The 19,187-nt window shown below is 32.9% G+C and overlaps 2 protein-coding genes across 2 annotated transcripts in view; one reads left to right on the forward strand and one right to left on the reverse strand.

Annotated features, from left to right (window-relative positions):
* Positions 1–19,187, reverse strand: part of LOC146901524 (uncharacterized) — an 84,602-nt gene that overhangs the window by 29,589 nt on the left and 35,826 nt on the right. The gene's annotated exons all lie outside the window — the stretch shown is intronic.
* LOC146901526 (paired amphipathic helix protein Sin3-like 1) lies at positions 553–6,417 on the forward strand. The gene is made up of 4 exons (XM_085735643.1): positions 553–629; positions 866–951; positions 1,222–1,758; positions 5,158–6,417. Coding segments are annotated over exons 1-4 (780 nt in total). The 5' UTR covers positions 553–627; the 3' UTR covers positions 5,313–6,417.

The raw sequence follows: 19,187 nt of genomic DNA on the forward strand, positions 1-19,187 counted from the left end.
TATATATAATCCAAAATATTCAAGAAATTGCTCAAACTATATAATCTGTCTATCTATCTATATCTATATAGAGTAAAATGAAGGGGAATTAGTCACTTTAGTCCCAGAATGGGAGAGGATTCGTCACTTTAGTCCCTGAATGAAGAGAAATTGCAAAACAGTCCCTGCATGGTCAATTTCAGGGACTAAAGTGACTAACAGAGTCTACATTCAGGGACTAAATTAACTAACGAAGTTTGCATTCAGGGACTAAATTGACTAACAAAGTCTACATTCAGGGACTATTTTGCAATTTATCTGCATTCAGGGACTAAAGTGACGAATCCCTTCCGATTCAGGGACTAAAGTGACTAATGAAAAACGTGGAGGGCTCATGAAAAATTAATAGGGTGGGAAAAACAATTCTCAAATAATAATAATAATAGCATTAAGATAAGATTATAAAGCCCGTATGACGGGGACAACAATGTCTTTTTGCCTTGATGACGAAGTAGTGTTTTTTCTCCTAGTTTTTTCATATATAAATCAGCCTCTGGCGAAAGAAGGTCTTTCATTCTTTATACGAGTACCAACCAACTTTCTGCCCCCTATACAGCACTCTGCCTCCGACATCCACTTCTCTTTAACATGTAAGTTCGATTCTCTCCTTCTTTTCTTTCATATATAATATATATAATATTATACTACTATGTTTTTTTTTTTTTTCCAAATTATTTCCTCTCGTTATATTCCCCTTCCCCTATTTAATCAATCTCTTCCCCTGATTTTTGGATTCTTTTAGCTTCTGTTTCTTTTTAGATTCTTTCAGCCCTCTAGTTTCTTTTACATCATTCTAATTGTCCCGGAGTGAATTTGTTTTCTGAAGGCCCCTCCGGGAAAATACGAGGAAGCCGACAACATTTTGCCATGTTTCGTTTCGTACTAGGTGTGCTGTGGACACACAATATGGAGGTATGGCTTACGTTGTGTTTTATCTTTGAATTTATTTTTGTGGATATGTTCATGTTAGTTGAGGAATCGATTCGATGAAAACTAGTAACTATTTTGTGTATTGTGTATGAGTATGAATGAACAATATTGCATCATTAACATAGGTTATAAGTTATTACGATGGATGTATGCCTGTGCTTATTTTTAGCATAATATCCTATTGAGTCTATGTTTAGTTCTGCCGCGAGAAAAATTGATTTAATTTTGGGAATCGGCATGTTTATACAACAGAATATGAAATCATACTTCCATTGGACGATGATGATCAACAAGTCAATAGAGAAGATGCATTAGTATTTATCAATCAAGTAAAAGTTGTCTTTCAAGATGAGATGGAAAAGTTCAATGAGTTTGTACAAGTCTTAAACGATTACAAGGCTCAGAGAGTTGACAGTAGAGGTATCCTTGCAAGAGTGAAAAAGCTGTTTAAAGGGCATTCAGAACTAGTTTTTCGATTCAATAACTTCGTGCCTGAGGAATATCAAATCACACTTCCATTGGATGATGATGAACAAGGTCATCAATTAGCAATAAAAGATACATTTCTCAACCAAGTAAAAGTTGTTTTTCAAGATAAGATGGAAAAATATTTTGAGTTTTTAGAAGCCGTGAAGGATCACAATGCTCAAGGAATTGATAGAAGAGGTGTCGCTGCAATAGTGAAAGAGTTGTTTAAAGGGCATACACATTTAATTTTGGGATTCAATACCTACTTTCCCAAAGAATATCAAATCACACCTTCATTTCAGGTTGATAGTCATGAAACTGGTTAGTAATTTATGGTTACTTCACTTCGCATGCTTTATTTGTTTGTATATTTATTCTATCCACCATGCTTTTGCTGCTGTGCCATCAGCCATATTTATATGCCGGATATTTAGGTTATCGTTGTTATCTTTGATGTGTTCCAAACGAATCAAATTGATATATTATCATTTCCACAAACTTGCAACATTAACATAAGACACAAATCAACAATTTCAGTGCCACAATATTGAAAAAGTCGTGGCATCCTTTTCTCAATTGCCCAAACTGTAGGTTTAATAGCCAAACGAACATGAACTAGGCAAGAAATAGACAAGGCACCACACTCAAGAATAAAAAGCAAAAGAGAAACTTATGCAGTTATGCTCAACTCACGTTCTAAAGGAAAATATGTTTGGTATACACCTACATGCGGTGGTGTGGTGCATACACCTTGAGACAAAAAGAGATGATTGGTGATTTGATAGGAATAGAGAGAAGAGATAAAATGAGGTGTAGGGAAACTTGAGGTGTCAAATGTCATGATTCGTTTGTGGAGAAATTTTATTTTTCTTTTTCCTCAAAACTTTCCAAGTGGTCTTTGCACACGCCTGTTTATAGAGTTTTTAGTTTCTCTCCTAAATATTAATATCCAGGGAAGACTAATAAGAAAGACAAATTTATAAATCAATTAGTATAACAAAATAAATTAAAAAATTCCTAAAATTTATTTCTATAAGAATAAGGGGGATATACAAAATTGCGCGAATTTCAGGAGAATTAAACTAAGAAAAGAGACTCGAGTTGCTAATAATCAATTTGGTTTTATGTCTGGGAGGTCGACTATGGAAGCGATCTATTTACTTCGACGTGTGATGGAGTGATATCAGACGAATAACAAAGACTTGTACTTAGTCTTCATTGATTTGGAGAAGGCATATAATAAAGTATCTAGAGAGATTTTATGGAAAGTCCTAAGAAGAAAAGGGTTAGGATTGCTTATATTAGAGCCAAGGATGTGTATGAGGAAGCTTCGACTAGTGTGAGGACGCAGGATGTGGCTATTGACGATTTTCCCATAACGATAGGATTGCACTAATGGTCAACCCTAAACCCTTATCTTTTTACTTTAGTTATGAATGTACTTAAAGAACACATCCAAGAGTTATCACCAAGGCATATGCTTTTTGCAGACGATGTAGTCTTGCTTGGAGAGTCGAGGGAGGAATTGAATTGGAGATCAAAGACAAGCCTTAGAAGTGTACGACTTCCGCATGAGTAGATGCAAGAGATAGTAATGTAACTTCTGCAAAATGCGAAGTAGTTCTACCTTGGAGGTGGAAGTGGGAGATCATATCATACCCCCAAGTTACACGGATTAAATATCTTTGGTCCATATTACAACGAATTAAATATTGTGGGTCAATAGTGCAAAATGATGGAGAAATGGTAGCATATGTAAATCATCGTATTCAAGCTGGGTGGTTGAAATGGAGAAAGGCCTCATGTGTTTTATGTGATAAGAAAGTACCGTTTAAGGTGAAAGGGATATTCTATCGGACAGTTGTCAGGCCGACGATGTTGTATGGTACAGAGTGTTGGACAGTTAAGAGAAACTATTAAAAAAGATTTAGAGATTAATGAGTTGAATCCAAATATGGTTTATGATAGAACACTATGACATAATTTGATCTATGTAGCCGACCCTTCCTTAGTGGGTTAAGACTTTGTTGGTGTGTTGTTGTTGTTGACGACTTAGAATTGCCGTTGCTTTTATTCTTATTCTCCCCTCTTGGTCCTCATCAACCCCCATAAACTTGTTTATCTGGTTATATGTGTCTCTAAATTAGTATGTTTTTGTTGTACTGATTTAGAGACTCATTTGATGACGTTTTGCACGATAAAGGATTAAGTTGTGACACTTTGCATTATTGAAGAACTAAACTTAAGATAGAAATATTTTATGTAACAAACGGATGAAAGTTATATCTTTGAGTTTGCGATTCCCTGCAATCGGGATGTTTGCACATTCACACCGTCCGTCGATCGTTGGTGGTCTTTCGGTTTAAGATCGGTATTTTAAAACATAAAACGACTACCAAAGTCCTCCAACCATGTGAATAAGGAAAATTCAGAGACTGGGAATATAATCCCATTTCGTATATTTGGAGTACTAAAAATAGGGGTAACGGCTCACACTTTTGTCCATGGGATAGTAATATCCACTAATAAGAGAGGTAGTCTTACTTGATCACAAGTAGTTGAGCACAACATTTAGGTGCGCTGTTAGGACATAGAATAATGGTTAGTTAGAATAGTTAAAGTTGTTATAGAAGTTAGTTAGCAGAGGTTGTTATAGGGCTATTTGTATAAATAGAAGAATACAATGTAGAGTTGATTATTGTTGAATATTGCAACCATTTTTTAAAAAAATAAAAAAAATTGGTTAACATTTGTAAATAGAGAAATGACTCTATTGAGAAAGGGGGAATCCTTGGAGGAGATATTTCTCTCTATTATTTCCTAATTTCTTAATAAAATTGGTCTTTCTTTGGAATCCATTTCTTGGGTTCTTAACGCATGCACACACAAATCATTTGATTATTTAAAAAAGACGCTAACACACCAAAATACACACCATTTAGTTATTTCAAAAATACTCCATTTGATTATTTTTTTCTTTTTACCTTTTCTTAAGAGTGTGAATGTGTCAAAATGGTGTGTCAAAATACGTGCGACCAACAAAGTATTTATCCCTATGAGAATTTGTCTTGATTAAAAGAGATGATAGCAAAAATTGTTTGAAAACTAGTGGCCATTTATCCCAAGACAAAATGTGGGAAATAAATAAAAATAAACCAACTAAAATTCCAGAAACTTTGCAATTTTAAAAAACAGCAACTAAAATCAAGATTTTTTTCTATCTCATTCTAGTATCTTTTCTTGATTATTGGTATTTTATGTCTCACGTGACTGCAGGGGAATCGCCTGGAAATATGCTTTCCTTACTACTTTGGTCTTTTCCTATCTCTTTGATTACTTTTTGTTGGGGAGTAGGATCCATAAAATGCCATGTCTATTGTTAACACTCTATCTCATGTTTTTAATTTTTACTTAGGGATGAAAATTGATATCTTTTTTATTTTACTGGTAATGAAAATGGATATCTTTTGTTTACTATATATTGGCATGATGACATAATAAATGCAAGTACTTTTATAGAAATGGTGGATCGCACATAATTGTGTATATATGTTGGTCTCGATTTTTATTTTGGGAAAAACAATAATAAAAAAATAATAAATGTTTCTTTATCTCCTCACCTTGCATGATATTATCACACAGACAATATATGCTTTAGGAGTAAATGATACAAGAATATATTTGGTAGTCACCTAACATTGTTGTTGTTGTGATACAAAGGGGATAAAGTGAAGAAGGTGGCAGAGATCGATAAACTTCCATGGGATGTACTTGATATCATTTCCAAAATTCTAGATTTTGACGACCTCTTCCAATTTACCTGTGTGTGCAAGAATTGGAGGCATTTCATAAAAATTATTGGAAAAATTTCATAACATTCGAAGAACCATTACTTGTTAAAAAGTCCTCCCATGTTATGAAATCTTTTTCCTTCATCAACATAGCTAATCAAAAAGTTTATCACTCAAAGATGATAAATTATTTTTGGCACTATGCCTATTCTGGGTCTTCGAGTGGATATCTAATCATGACCGGAAACAATAATTCATTTCTGCTAATGAATCCATTTACAAGAAGAAAGAAGGTAATCAATACCTCAACATTTAAAGTTAATTTTTCTTATTTTGCTTACCACGTCTTACTGGCTTTTGGCAAAGGCTCTGAGGAATTTGTCTTACTGGCTTTATGTAAAAGGTCAAACAGTTTGCATGTCTATCAATCTCGAAATTTTGATTGGGTTACTTATTCGAGATTGGGATATCCATGGATGATTGTTGACTTTGTTGTTTTACATAATAGTATATATGTTGTCACCGATAATGCCAACATAGGAGTACTCAACCTGAATTCTGCAAATATAAAATTTCTAGAGCTGAAGAATACTCCTAGTGTAGCTTCTTCATCACACTTAAGGTTGGTTGTTTGTGATGGACAACTTTTAGTGGTTCATACTATGTCCAAGGTGGTATTTATTGTGTATAAGATAGACTTCTCAACTATGAATTATGTTAAATTGAAAACTTTGGGTGATACTGCATTATTTTATGCTCCTGGAGGAAGCTACCATGCATTGAGCAATCCGAACATGTGGGGTTATGAAAGAAACTCTGTGCATGTCATCAATCATTCAGCTACAAAATGCAAAGTGTATTTAGGGGATGATGCCAAGCTGCCAAAATACATCGAGGATAATGCACTTCGAGCTCCTTTTACTGGAAGGCCCTACTTGTTGGACTGGTGTTTTAGACATCTACACTACGAGGTAGATTATTCTATAGTTGAGTAACCTAGCTTATTATACAATGTGTAGCTTGTGATTTTTGTACTTGGATCCTATTTCTAGTGTTTCATTTTGATTTAGCAATAATTCAATTAGATTGAAAAACTTTGTAATCTATATATATAGACAGGATCCGTTGACATCTGATGTCAACGAATTCGTTGACACCAAATATTAACCTTTGATCTCTTTTGATCTAAGAGCTTATATTTATTCATTTAAAATAACACGTGAACTAGACATCGAATAAAAAATTAGTTTGTTAGGATCTATTGACAGCGAATCAAAAATTACATCACAGTTTTATGAGATTGAGAACAAAGGCAAGATGAGTATTTTGACCTAATCTAAATCCAAATTCCTGAACCTAGTCAAACTGCCAATTTATTTGATAATGGTCAAATTTCTTATCAATTTTGTTTGATGTTATTTATTCTAACAAATTCGTATGAATTTAAATTACATTAATCTGTCGTGAAGTTTCTGGTAGGATTGTTCATACGAATACAAAAATTGAGATCTCATTCTCCTAAATACAGGAGGATAATCTTGTGAGAGTAGTTCACGTGGTATTTTAAATGAACAAAGATAAGCCCTCAGATCAAAAGAGATCAACGGTTAATATTTGGTGTCAACGAATTCGTTGACACCTGGTGTCAACGGATCCTGTCTCATATATATATATATATATATATATATATATATATATATATATATATATATATATATATATATATATATATATATATATATATATAACATATAATATAAATTATTTTTTATTATTAAAAATTTTCTAAGAAGTTTGGGTACATATGCATGTGGATACATTGAAGATATGCCAACAATCTTGTAATTAAACTTATATATTTATGTAAAATATTTGTATGAAATTACCAACAAAATTTCTTCTAACATAAATTAAATAAATAATATAATAATATTCTTAAAAAGAATTAAATAGTGTAGTAAAATAATTTTATTTTTTTTGGTGGTGAGTAAAATAATTTTATTTAAAAGAACCATATCGTGTTCACATGTTATAAGAGATTTTATTCAAAATTAATGAGGGGTTACTGGCCGCGGCGAAACTATAATAAATTTAAGGGTAAAATATGTTTTTAGTCCCTTAAATTATAATTTTTTTGGTTTAATTCATACAAAAAATTTATTCAATTTTTGTAAATATTTTTAAAAGAATTTACAAAAAAAAAAGTGTTTTTAGTATTACCTTTGATCTCTATAAACAAAAATTAAGGACTAAAAGTAAAAATAATCTTAGGAATTCACACACAAAAAAAAAAAAATCTCAGGAACTTTAACTTAAAAATGGCAAGTGCTGTAGAGACTAAAAACAAATTTAATCTGAAAATTAATCAATATGTAAAAAAATCACAATAATTTTACTTATATGAAATGTAAATTAAAGCATCAACAAAGAAAATAAAAATTGACAATAATTATTTAGAAAAGTTGGGCAAAGAGTGCTTCAAAGCCAATTTTATTCATAATTGACTATTTACTAAATTGATTATTTACTAAATAAATTAATAATGTCTTTTACAATGTAAATAAATATGTTATTCGTAAGAAACTCATTGTCCATTTAATTTGTTTATGACTATTGTCTTGATTATTTTTATTGTTGAATCGACTTGGAATTGATTAGAGATTGATAGAAGGTTGTTATCTCTTGAGGAGAGGTTAGATTTGGGATCGGTGAATTGTGGCAAAATATAATGAAAAAATTGGTATGTTTTCAGATTGAAGAACGTGATTTTAATGGAAAAATGTGATGTGAATGGGATGAATATGAATAAGTAAAGGGACTATTCAAACTCATATCTTCCTGAAGAATGACGGGCAAATGTATTGTTTTTGTTTTAGGTAGCTGGTAAAGCTGACAATGAACCGAACCAACTCGAAAATAGTTCGGAACTCGATTCGACAATTAGCTCGTTGAATTTGGTTCATGAACCAAATGAGCTGAACTTGGGTTCAAAATGAAGTTCGTTAATTAAATGAGCTGAACTTGAACTATATATAGTTCGACTCGTTTGATTCATGAGCTGACTTGATAATATATATATATATATATATATATATATATATATATATATATATATATATATATATATATATATAAACACTTTGAGGATATTTTCAATTATAGTTTCTTATTTATGTTGATTTTTGTTTACTCTTATTTGAACTAATTCATATATCTTGTTTATTTCACAATATCTTTCTTTTCTTTACTCATAATGTACTTACTTTAAAACCAATTTTGATCCATCTTTGACTATCTCTCAACATCAAGATATATGAATTTGAATCTATCTCTTTTTTAAATAAACTTCTAATCCTCAACATGCAATCATGTAGCTTCTGTCAACCTTTTCTTGAATTCCCCAACTTGCATGATAATTTATACTCCCTCCGGTCACTATTATAAGCAAAAATCAACTTTTTAGGTTCATTCATTAAATGATGTATCTAGTTTATATTATTAACCAAATACATCATTTAATGAGTGAACCTAAAAAGTTGATTTTTGCTTATAATAGTGACAGGAGGGAGTATGTAATAGGATGAGTCATACTAGTTTGATGATGGGTGAAGAATTTATTATATTCACATCAGAATTATGTTTTCTATTTTACTATTCCTATAAATTTGTTTTAGTAAACCATATTCTTACAAAACCATTAAACAAGATAGACCGAAAGTGAAAGTAAAAGGAAAAGAAGATAGTATAGTCTTCACTATGAGGTTTGCAAATATAGAATGCATAACTGATGTCCCACATCGAAAGTTTAGTAAGTAAAGGTATGAAAATTGGCTATAAATACAAGGAAAAGATGAGTGTAGCAGATTAGTGGAGCGTGTGGTATTATAATGACCAACTTTCCACAACTAAATGCAGTTAATATTTTTTTTGGGACTTGTAGTAAAATGTTACTATTTTGCCTTTAAACTTAAATTTTGGGGCTCTATGTTAAAAGGCCTTTAAATTTAAACGTGATGAACCTAACGAGTCAAACCGAGTTGTTCGAGAACTATACATGAGTTGAACTCGAGCTAAAAAAATAGTTCGTATAGAATTCGAGTCAAGTTTTGAGTCGAACAAATTTTTATCGAGTTGAGTTCAGATGAGTTTGGTTCGACTCGACTTATTTCCAGCCCTAATAGCTGGTGTGTTTTTTGGGGGTTTAGGTGTTGACCAAACAAATTTTATATACTTAGATGGTTCCAAATTTGGTGTTGACCAAACAAACTTTATATACTTAGTTCCAAATTTCCAATTCTCAATAGAAAAGCAAAATCAATTGTCTTATGCAATTACAACTGAAATAGACGTTAAAGAATGCTTCATAATACTATATAACTTCAAAACTTTTTTGAAGTCCAAACCAATATCTCAGCTTCTGTTATACTTTTTTTTTAGGCGAGCTGCTACAATTAGTGTTGCTGATACATCATAACAAAAACAATTTACACACAAGTATTAAAACTAGTGAAGGGGGTATACTACTTTGAAGATATACTAGTGTGCTGCCCGTGCGACGCACAGGTGGAATCACCGTCAACCACAAACTACACAGTGCCACCACGACACATGAACAAAAACTAAAACTATGAAAGTTATAAATTTTTTGGATAAGTTCTTGCACCAATTCTTTTAGGATAACAATTACATTTATGACATTCCTTATATTATTCTTGTTCTATTTCGAGTTATGAAATTAATTTCAAGTTTTATAATGTGTTATGTGACTACTTGTAGTGAATTGAATAAGAACTATTGTTTGAAGGCGAAGTTTCACTAATGTGAAGAAAAAATTGATCGGTTTATCGATAGGCTGAACAATAATGCACACACTACACACCACCAGTCCCCATGACACATGATTGCAAACTACAACTATGAAAGTTATAATTTTCTTGGATGAATTCTTGCACCAATTCATTTGAAATAACACAGGAAATATTTTCTTAAAAGTCATTTATGTATACGAAAGAAAACTCACAAGATAGACAACTAAATTACAAAGGAACTGTATAATATGAAATTACTAAAAGTCATTGGGGAAAAAAAAAACTACATTTTTTTGGCTTTTTCTTGCAAAGTCCTCGCTATCCCAACATTTTAGGCTTTTGCAACCCCTTTGTGTCCGGTAAAACCACTTCGACCGCAAACACCATCCCATTAAAAAATAGAAGAGAATGAAACTTTGCTAGTCCTTAAGATTATTAGTTATTAATCAGTATAATTAAATTTTGATCGGGTATCGAACCAAACAAAGTAGGCATTCTCTACTTCTACTTAACAAAATTTGTGGAAGAATCGCACCAAAATAGGTATTCAATTAATTTTTTTCGTTTTTCTTTCTATAGACAGTTCTGCATTTCTTATATTTTTTGCTTTATTTATATTATCTTTTTACAAAATCTTGTGTTCCATATTTCTTCTTCGTTTTCCAAAATTAAGTAATTTGTTTTTTGGCTGTGTTAGATTTGAATTAGAGCACCAACTGATGTTCTCTGTTAAATTGATATGGTACATGCATTGTGTCAAATAGATGTATCCCTTGTGGAGGGAACCTAGGATAAGTATGTTAAATTGTTTTAGTGCTCTGTTTTATTTTTCCCTCTTCGTTTATGTATTGTTCTTGAAAAACCAAAATTGAATCGACCAGACGCTTAGTTCAGTTAGTTATATAATGACATTTTTGTTTTTTGTTTTTAATTTGAATATCTTAAGCCTTCTATTATATGAGACTACTATCGATTTGAGTTATAGAATCTAAAAACTGTGATTTTCCTCAGTTCATCTTAATGATTTTGTTTCAAATGTTCATGATAAAAATTTAGTTGTGTTGAAATGTTATATAAAATGCATTTAATCAATGCTATTGTCGACGAATGAACTAAATTTTACACTAATATTTATTGAATTCTTTTTTTCTCTAATTCTTTTTCTACTGGTGACATCTCGTAAATTAAATGATTTGTTTAAAGACTTAGTCCTGTTTAGAGTTAATTTGCACATTAATAAATATGAATATCACTTATTTGTTGGTTAACATTTAAGACTATTTGAATAGAATGCATAGAAAGTTTTGGATAAGAAGTAAAAAATGATTTGATCATGTACATAAACCTTTGAAACCTTTGAAGCCAACCTCACCAGTTTAGCCTATTAATTTTTGTGGGACCATTAAAAAATTATAGAAAAAGAGGAATCAGCCAAAATTGAAGGCCTACAATTCATAGGCTGCAATAGGGCTTTTTGTGGGACACCCCCTATGAAAAAATTTGAGTTGAATATTTTATTCAACTTTAATTGTGGTGTCTTTGTTAGTGTATTTTCTTCACTCTACAATGGATTTGGCTATTCTCAATTGTATAAGAGTTTGGATATGTCATCTGCACTAAGCATGACACAATTTACAAGTCGCAGTACCCAGTACCATAAACAAAAAAAAAATGCTGAAACCTGGAATGCAGAAATGCATAAACAACATAAACCATAAACCCAAAGCGCAGTTCTTTAATTATCAAATCCCATTTCAAGCTCTGGCTTCCAATCAACATTTGAAGATGCCATGTTTGATCAAACTATCCAAGGAACAACATGAACAACAACATAAGTCAAGCTATTCAAAAAATAAAAAGCAGAGTTTATGTAACATTGCAAGGCGTTCTATGTCATCCTTAACTAAACCGAGCAGTTTCTTTAATTATTACCAGAAATGCAGCACCAAAATCGCACAAACGTAGTACCATAAATGCAAAACTCAGAAAACAGAAACACTAAAACTATCATGGCATGGTATTTTGAAATATGAATTGAACTAGGGGTCTCTCATGGAATGGTGATCAATCAAACAATGCATACAAAACAATGCATACAAAACATTAACAAAGAATGAATGATTAGGACACAAATTCTCAAGGATCAATCAATCCCCTTTGCCAATTTCACAACAATATTAGTCAAGCCATTAAAAAAAACAAAGTTTATGTAACATTGCAAGGGGTTCTATATCATCCTCAAATAAAACCCTAAATTTCCTAAAATCAAATCCTAATAAATTGAAACTAATTCAAAAAGATTTGTTTTGTCTTCCTAATCAAGTGTTACTATTCTCTATGTTCATTGAAATTTTGATTTTTATTATGGTTTGTTCTCATTCATATGAGCATTTCAATCATTCAAAATTTCTATCTCTTGTGTGTTGTTGTTTTGGGGTGACATTGGGGTGTCAATGTCATGTGACATTTATCAATCACAATGTCACAAGTGTACAAAAAAAACAAAAAATCTTTATGTGAGAGTGAACTATCGACTTCATAATTAATCACTTCGCCTTATCCCAAGACTCGTGTTTGGGTGGTTGTGGATCGTTAATGTATAAATAAGAGCACAACGCCCTCCAGAAGGACCAAAACAGCCTCAGGCGCATCTGTTGAAATTTTGGGGCCTAACTTATCCTTACAAAATCGGCTTGTGAGGTGAGGATTGACTCCTCTTTATAAACTCTTCTCAATCTCAAGAATCTTATCTATCCGATGTGGGACTTGGGTTTTTCCCAATACACCCCCGTCACGTCCAGCACTCTTTGGGCTTGGTGCGTGAATCGGTAGGTGGCCCTTGAATTCGACAAGCTCTGAATGTGGGACTTGGGTTTTTCCCAATACACCCCCGTCACGTCCAGCACTCTTTGGGCTTGGTGCGTGAATCGGTAGGTGGCCCTTGAATTCGACAAGCTCTGATACCATGTTAGAAATCGTGGTTGGGCCTAACACAACCCTACAAAACTGGCTTGTGAGGGGCTTGTGAGGTGAGAATTGCCCCCACTTATAAACACATTGTCAGGTCATCACCTATCCGATGTGGGACTCTTAACAAACCCCCTCACGACCAGCACTATTGGGCTTGGTTCGTGGACATAAACACATTGTCAGGTCATCACCTATCTGATGTGAGACTCTTAACAAACCCCCTCACGACCAGCACTATCGGGCTTGGTTCGTGGACATAAATGGTGGGTGACCCGATAGCGGAAACCTGATAGCAAGTGGATCTTGGAGAGACTCTGATACCATCTTAGAAATCGTGGTTGGGTCTAACGCAATCCCACAAAACCGGCTTGTGAGGTGAGGATTTCCCCTACTTATAAACACATTGTTAGGCCATCTCCTATCCGATGTGGGACTCTTAACACACTCCCTCACGACCAGCACTATTGGGCTTGCTTCGTTGACATAAATGGTGGGTGGTCCGATAGCGGAAACCTGATCGCAGGTGGTCCAATAGATCTTGAAGAGGCTCTGATACCATCTTAGAAATCGTGGTTGGGCCTAACGCAACCCCACAAAACCGGCTTGTGAGGTGAGGATTGCCCCCACTTATAAACACATTGTCATGCCATCACCTATCCGATGTAGTCCTCTTAATGGCGCCACCACAAAAGTCTTCTAGAAGCATCTGGAGTGATGTATGGTAACTTATAAATTATCAAAAGTGCACAGGTTATCCAAAATTGCATTTCTGTATTTGACGAACATTAATGTTAATGTTTCTATTCGATAGTACTCACATCTATGGTGTGCATACTTTTGGTCATTGTGCTCACTGGAGGACATTTAAAGCTGTTATTGATGGTAAAGGTTGTGATGAAAGTAGCACTGCTCCTCATTGCAACGGGTAAATAATTAATTTTTGGCAATGACAATTTAATGTGGATTTCCCATTATTTTATGCAGTTGAAGTAACCTGGAGTCCTGGACTAATTTGTTTCAGGTGGATAGAAATGATGGCTCCTGTCTTCTCAAGAGCTGTAAAAAAGGTTGTTTCAGGTGGCACATGATTCAGGTACACCACTTTGTTTCATCAATGTAATTGCAAAAGCATTGTTTTGTAAAACACATTTGTGTTTACCATTTGCGGTTTATTTTACAGAATGACTTGATCCATGCATGGGGACTAGATATGCAGCTTGGCTACTTCTCTCAGGCAAGTTATATATATCAATTTCATTATTTCACAACCTTTTTTACAGTGTTATGAAGTTATATATATCAATTTCATTATTTCACAACCTTTTTTACAGTGTTATGTTATGTTCATGTAATTTTGCTTTCATCTGGTGTTGCTAAATAGCGGCACTATTGTTTAGAAAAATTTGGACGAATCACTTATTCTACGATATGCTATTGTGTAACAGAATTTTAATAAACTGCTATTTTCTGTCATCCATGATTGACAACACTTCTGACCTTGTTTATGTATGATCATATGGTGATAGAACAAAAAATGTTGGTGTTGTTGATGCTGAGTACATTGTCCACTACAATCGTCCCACTCTCGGAGGCATGAAGCAAAAGAGAGCCATGAAACATGTTTCTAGAAATGTCTCAAAGCAACTAGATCAATCAACCGCTACAGCAGCTGTCCTTGTGAACTCGTGGCTGAGGGTGCAAGAATTTTTAGTTGAAATATCTGTGTTTCTTAGTATTTAATTGAGTTGGAAATAATTGTACATTAATGCGATCTTATAACATTTGATTTTTTTTTTTTTTTTTAAATTACTTGTTCGAGGTCTTAGGTTCAATTCTACATGTTGCCACTTTAAGTGATAAGAAGATTTATATTTAACCATTGAGCCAATGCTTCTTAAACTTATTCATTCTATTTTGACAAGATAAAAATATTTATTATACCACACGCTTTTACTTTGACAATGAATTATTAATCAAACAAAAGTCATAAATTATCCAATTATATTTTATTTCATGATGAGAATATTTTTAATTAAGTAATGTGACAATTGTACAATGTTTCTAATCTAATAACAGATACAGATTTCTGCAAGTCTGGGTACTTAAAAAGTGTTTATTTTTTCTATAAGTGTTAATAATTTTACGAAATCCAGTTAATTTCATCCGTATGTGCATCTATTAATTTATGTGTAGTTAAAATATGATTTATTTTATTTTATTCTATTTTGTGTGTATCCATTATGATATTCATTATGTACCGGTTCATGTTGAATTTTATTTTCGGATATCATGCATACATAATATTGGTCATTTTTAATTATATGTCTAACCCGGACAACGCCGACATAACAGTAGACAATCAATTATAAATTGCATAATTGCATGATTAATTCTTTATATCTCAAATGTTAAAAAATCCTAATATCTCTCATATAATTTCAAGTATTTAATATTAATAATATAATATAATCCAATAATTAATTAGACCTTTTATTGCTTAATATGCTACAATATTAAAACCGTAAAAAAAAAATCATGAAACGAATATAAATTTTCCATAAATTGATCACAATTCACATATAATATAATTACTATACATATTTATACATTGTCTAAGATTTTAATTCGGTTAGCCTAGCGTAGTTGGTCTTGGTTTTGTTTCATTGTGTCTTGGTCGTGCGTGTTGTGTGTTCAACAGGCACATTCTACTTTTTTTTGTTGGTCGTGTGTGTTGTGTGTTCAACACACGGTGAGGCACATTCTAGTTTTTTTTTTTGTGTTGGTCGCCTGTGTTTTGTGTTCAACACACGGTGAGGCACATTCTACTTTTTTTTTCTCCCATTTTCGTGTGTTCAACACACGGTGAGGCATATTCTACTTTTTTTTTGTGTTGGTCGTCTGTGTTTTGTGTTCAACCATAGTTTTAAAACTCGGCTCGGTCATCGACTCGACAGAGGCACTGAGTCACTGAGTCGATGGTTGAACCATCAGGTCATTGGTTGAACCGCATGACAGAATCGGATGACTCGGTTAGATAACCCGGTGTTAAGATTAAATTTGTATAGGTATTTAATTAGATTAAATCGGATTGAACCGGTGACTCGATTACTCCAACAACTAAAATATTAATATATATAAAATAAAAATAAATATCCAACAAACATAATTTAATAGACTAATTATTCATGCGATAAAAAAAAGCGAAGAGTAATTATTCATGAGCTTTAAATAAAATATTTGAGCTTTATAATTATATTTTTGTTAGGGAAGCTTTATAATTATATATGTCTATGATTTTGTCCGTTAATATTGTGAGTTATTTTTATAAAAAAAATCGATAGGTATTTGCCTTGTAAAGTATTAAACATTAATTTTGTGAGGCATTTTAATCACCTAAAAAATAATAATTGATGGGTATTTGCATTGTACAGTATTCAATATTTTGACAATTATAATCTTATCCAAAAATTTGCTTAATATATTCTTATTAAAAGAAAATTTAAAACAAAATGAACAAGCACTTTAGTGGTTAGGAAGTTGTTTCTTATTGGGTGGGTCACAAGTTCAACTCCCATCTGTGGCATTTTTTGTAACATGATTTAAGTTAAAAGCAAAAAAAAAAAAAGAGAAGAATCGGTTCAACCCATAACTCGGCCGAGTCACCGGTTTTTACCGAGTTTGACCGGTTTTGACCGGTTCTCGCCGAGCCAACTGCATGGCCGATCCGAAGGTATGCTCGAACCAGTCTACCCACCGGTTCCCGGTTCGACCGGTCCAACCGGCCGGTTCGAGCCGAGTTTCAAAACTATGTTTCAACACACGGTGAGGCACATTCTACTTTTTTTTCTCCCATTTTCCTATCATCTTCTTCGCCCGTCAAGTCCGAAACGGGTTGTTTCGACCCGCGGTAAGATCCGATAGGTTTTCGCTTAATTCACGATGAAATTCAGCGATTTTTGCGTGCTTTTGGTCGGAATTGAATGGCAAGAAGAAATCATATATTTTTTTTTTGCAAATCAACAACAATCGCAGATAATAGAGAGAAAAAATATGTGCATTAATTAAGGCTTATGCTGTGCAACATTGCACAGGTTAGAAAAACCCATTTATTATTTAGGCTTCTTGCAAAAAAACGTGATTAAAATCTTCATTCACCACTGTTCAATATGGCCTTAGCTGCGGATTGGTGTTTCACCACTGTTCGGTTTGAAAGTGATAGCCAAAAGTTAATATCACTGCTGATTGGATCTAGAAAGAGTCCTAGAAACTATTTGGGTAAAGTAATTAGTGGCATTAGGAAGTTAGAAAGATGCTTCCAGATGTGTAGCTTTAGGTGGATTAAGAGGAGTAATAATAATGAGGCTCACAATTTGGCCAAGTACGCCTTATTAGATCCAGGAAGGGTGTGGATAGATGATATCCCCAATCCTATTATGTACAATTCCACTATTCTTCTTTAATTCCATTTTTTTATCAAAAAAAAAAAATACCCAGGTTGATCAATGTTCTTGCACATAATATTACCTTCAGAGGGCTTAAACCATTTGGGTTGTAAAACGGGGAAGAAACTTACAGAGAGAAATAGAAGAGAAGAGAAGAGAAGTGAGTGATTGAGAGAAGAGAAGTGAGTGATCGTGTGCAGAAGGTGTATGGTGTGTCCTCCTGTTAGACTTCACCCATAAAGATGAGAGAGATGGGGAAGAGAGAGAAAACATATGTATAGCATAATACGGTACTGATGGTGCATGATAAATCTGTGGACACATCAATCATCTAACCGTACACGTCACTTATCCACGGTGGATGATATGCTTCACTTATCCACCGCAGAAGGCGCCATAATATAAAACATGTCAGGATTTTTATGCTTTCATCAAATCCATGAAGTCGGGTGTGGACGATCAATATTCAAACTCAATATTTTAAGAATTATAAAATAAAAATAATTTTTTTTTACCATTAGATCAAGATCGAACAACCACCAACATTATAACCACGTGATTGTGGAAAAGTACCAACAGCATGGAATCCAATTTGATAAGTAACAAGTTAAATGTATTAGCAATTTCCATATCTTTTATTTTGATTTTCTTTTTGGTGGTGTATATCTTTTATTTTGATTTAGAAGTACAGGAAAAGGCATCAAAGTTATTAGCAGTTGCCAAATTTAAAATGTATGAAATATATTGCTTTTAAACTGGAACGTACTCTCTCCGTTTCATATTACTTGACCTATTTAGAATATTTGCACTATTCATGTAACATGCTTTGATTCTATTTTTCTACTAATATATAAAAACCAAATATAGCATATAAGATGTTGTTAGATTCGTCTCGATTAATATTTTCAAAATATCAAATTTTCGTAATTTTTTCTACTAGATTATTAAAGAAATTTAAGTTTAAAATTATGTATTGGCATACGTGACAGAGTCAACTAGGTCAAGTAATATGGGACGGAGGGAGTAGTAAGTACTCCCTCCGTCCCAGAATAACTGACCCATTTTCTAAAAAAAAGTGTCACAAAATAACTGACCCATTTCAATTTTCAATACAACTTTCATCATTCCCAATACAATATAACACTAAATAATACTCCCTCCGGTCCTTATTATAAGAAAATTTTCAAAAAAAATTTTGGTCCTATTTATAAGAAAATGTCACAAGTTTTAAGGTGTAGTTATTGCATAAAAGACTTTTATATCCTTCATTTAATGTTTGTCTTTTTAATATTGGTGAATGTACTTAATGGTTCACAACTTTCTATAGGGGTATATTTGTAAAATTATTTAAAAAGTTGCAACAATCAATGATTGTATTGGTTTTTGCGTTTTTTGGTTTTTCTTCTTATATTAAGGACCGGAGGGAGTACTACTTTTATCATTCCCAATACAATATATTTCACTTTCCTCTTTATTTATACATTTTTCTTAATCTGTGTGAAATGAGCCAAGGGGTCAAATAAATTGGGACGGAGGGAGTAGTAATCATCAAGAGTGAGAAATTCCTAAAGGGTCAAAAACAGGTCTTAGTGAAAGTCAACAACCAGCACATCTACTTGTTTACTCATACAACTAGATACTCAACGAGGTTCAAAAAAATGGTTCAAACATTGAGCCAAATAATAAATTAATCTTCCCCACCTGAGATTCAAATTTCAACACACACACTATACTGTAGT

This window comes from Medicago sativa, chromosome 8 (genome assembly GCF_051527215.1).
Source record: "Medicago sativa cultivar Bolivia chromosome 8, Bolivia_mono, whole genome shotgun sequence".
NCBI classification, from domain to species: domain Eukaryota; kingdom Viridiplantae; phylum Streptophyta; class Magnoliopsida; order Fabales; family Fabaceae; genus Medicago; species Medicago sativa.

Bases quoted from the DNA above. Each gene is read 5' to 3' on its own strand.
- LOC146901526 (XM_085735643.1), top strand. The intron at 952-1,221 runs GTATGGCTTACG...TTTATACAACAG, and splicing joins TGTGGACACACAATATGGAG to AATATGAAATCATACTTCCA. The intron at 1,759-5,157 runs GTTAGTAATTTA...TGTGATACAAAG, and splicing joins GGTTGATAGTCATGAAACTG to GGGATAAAGTGAAGAAGGTG.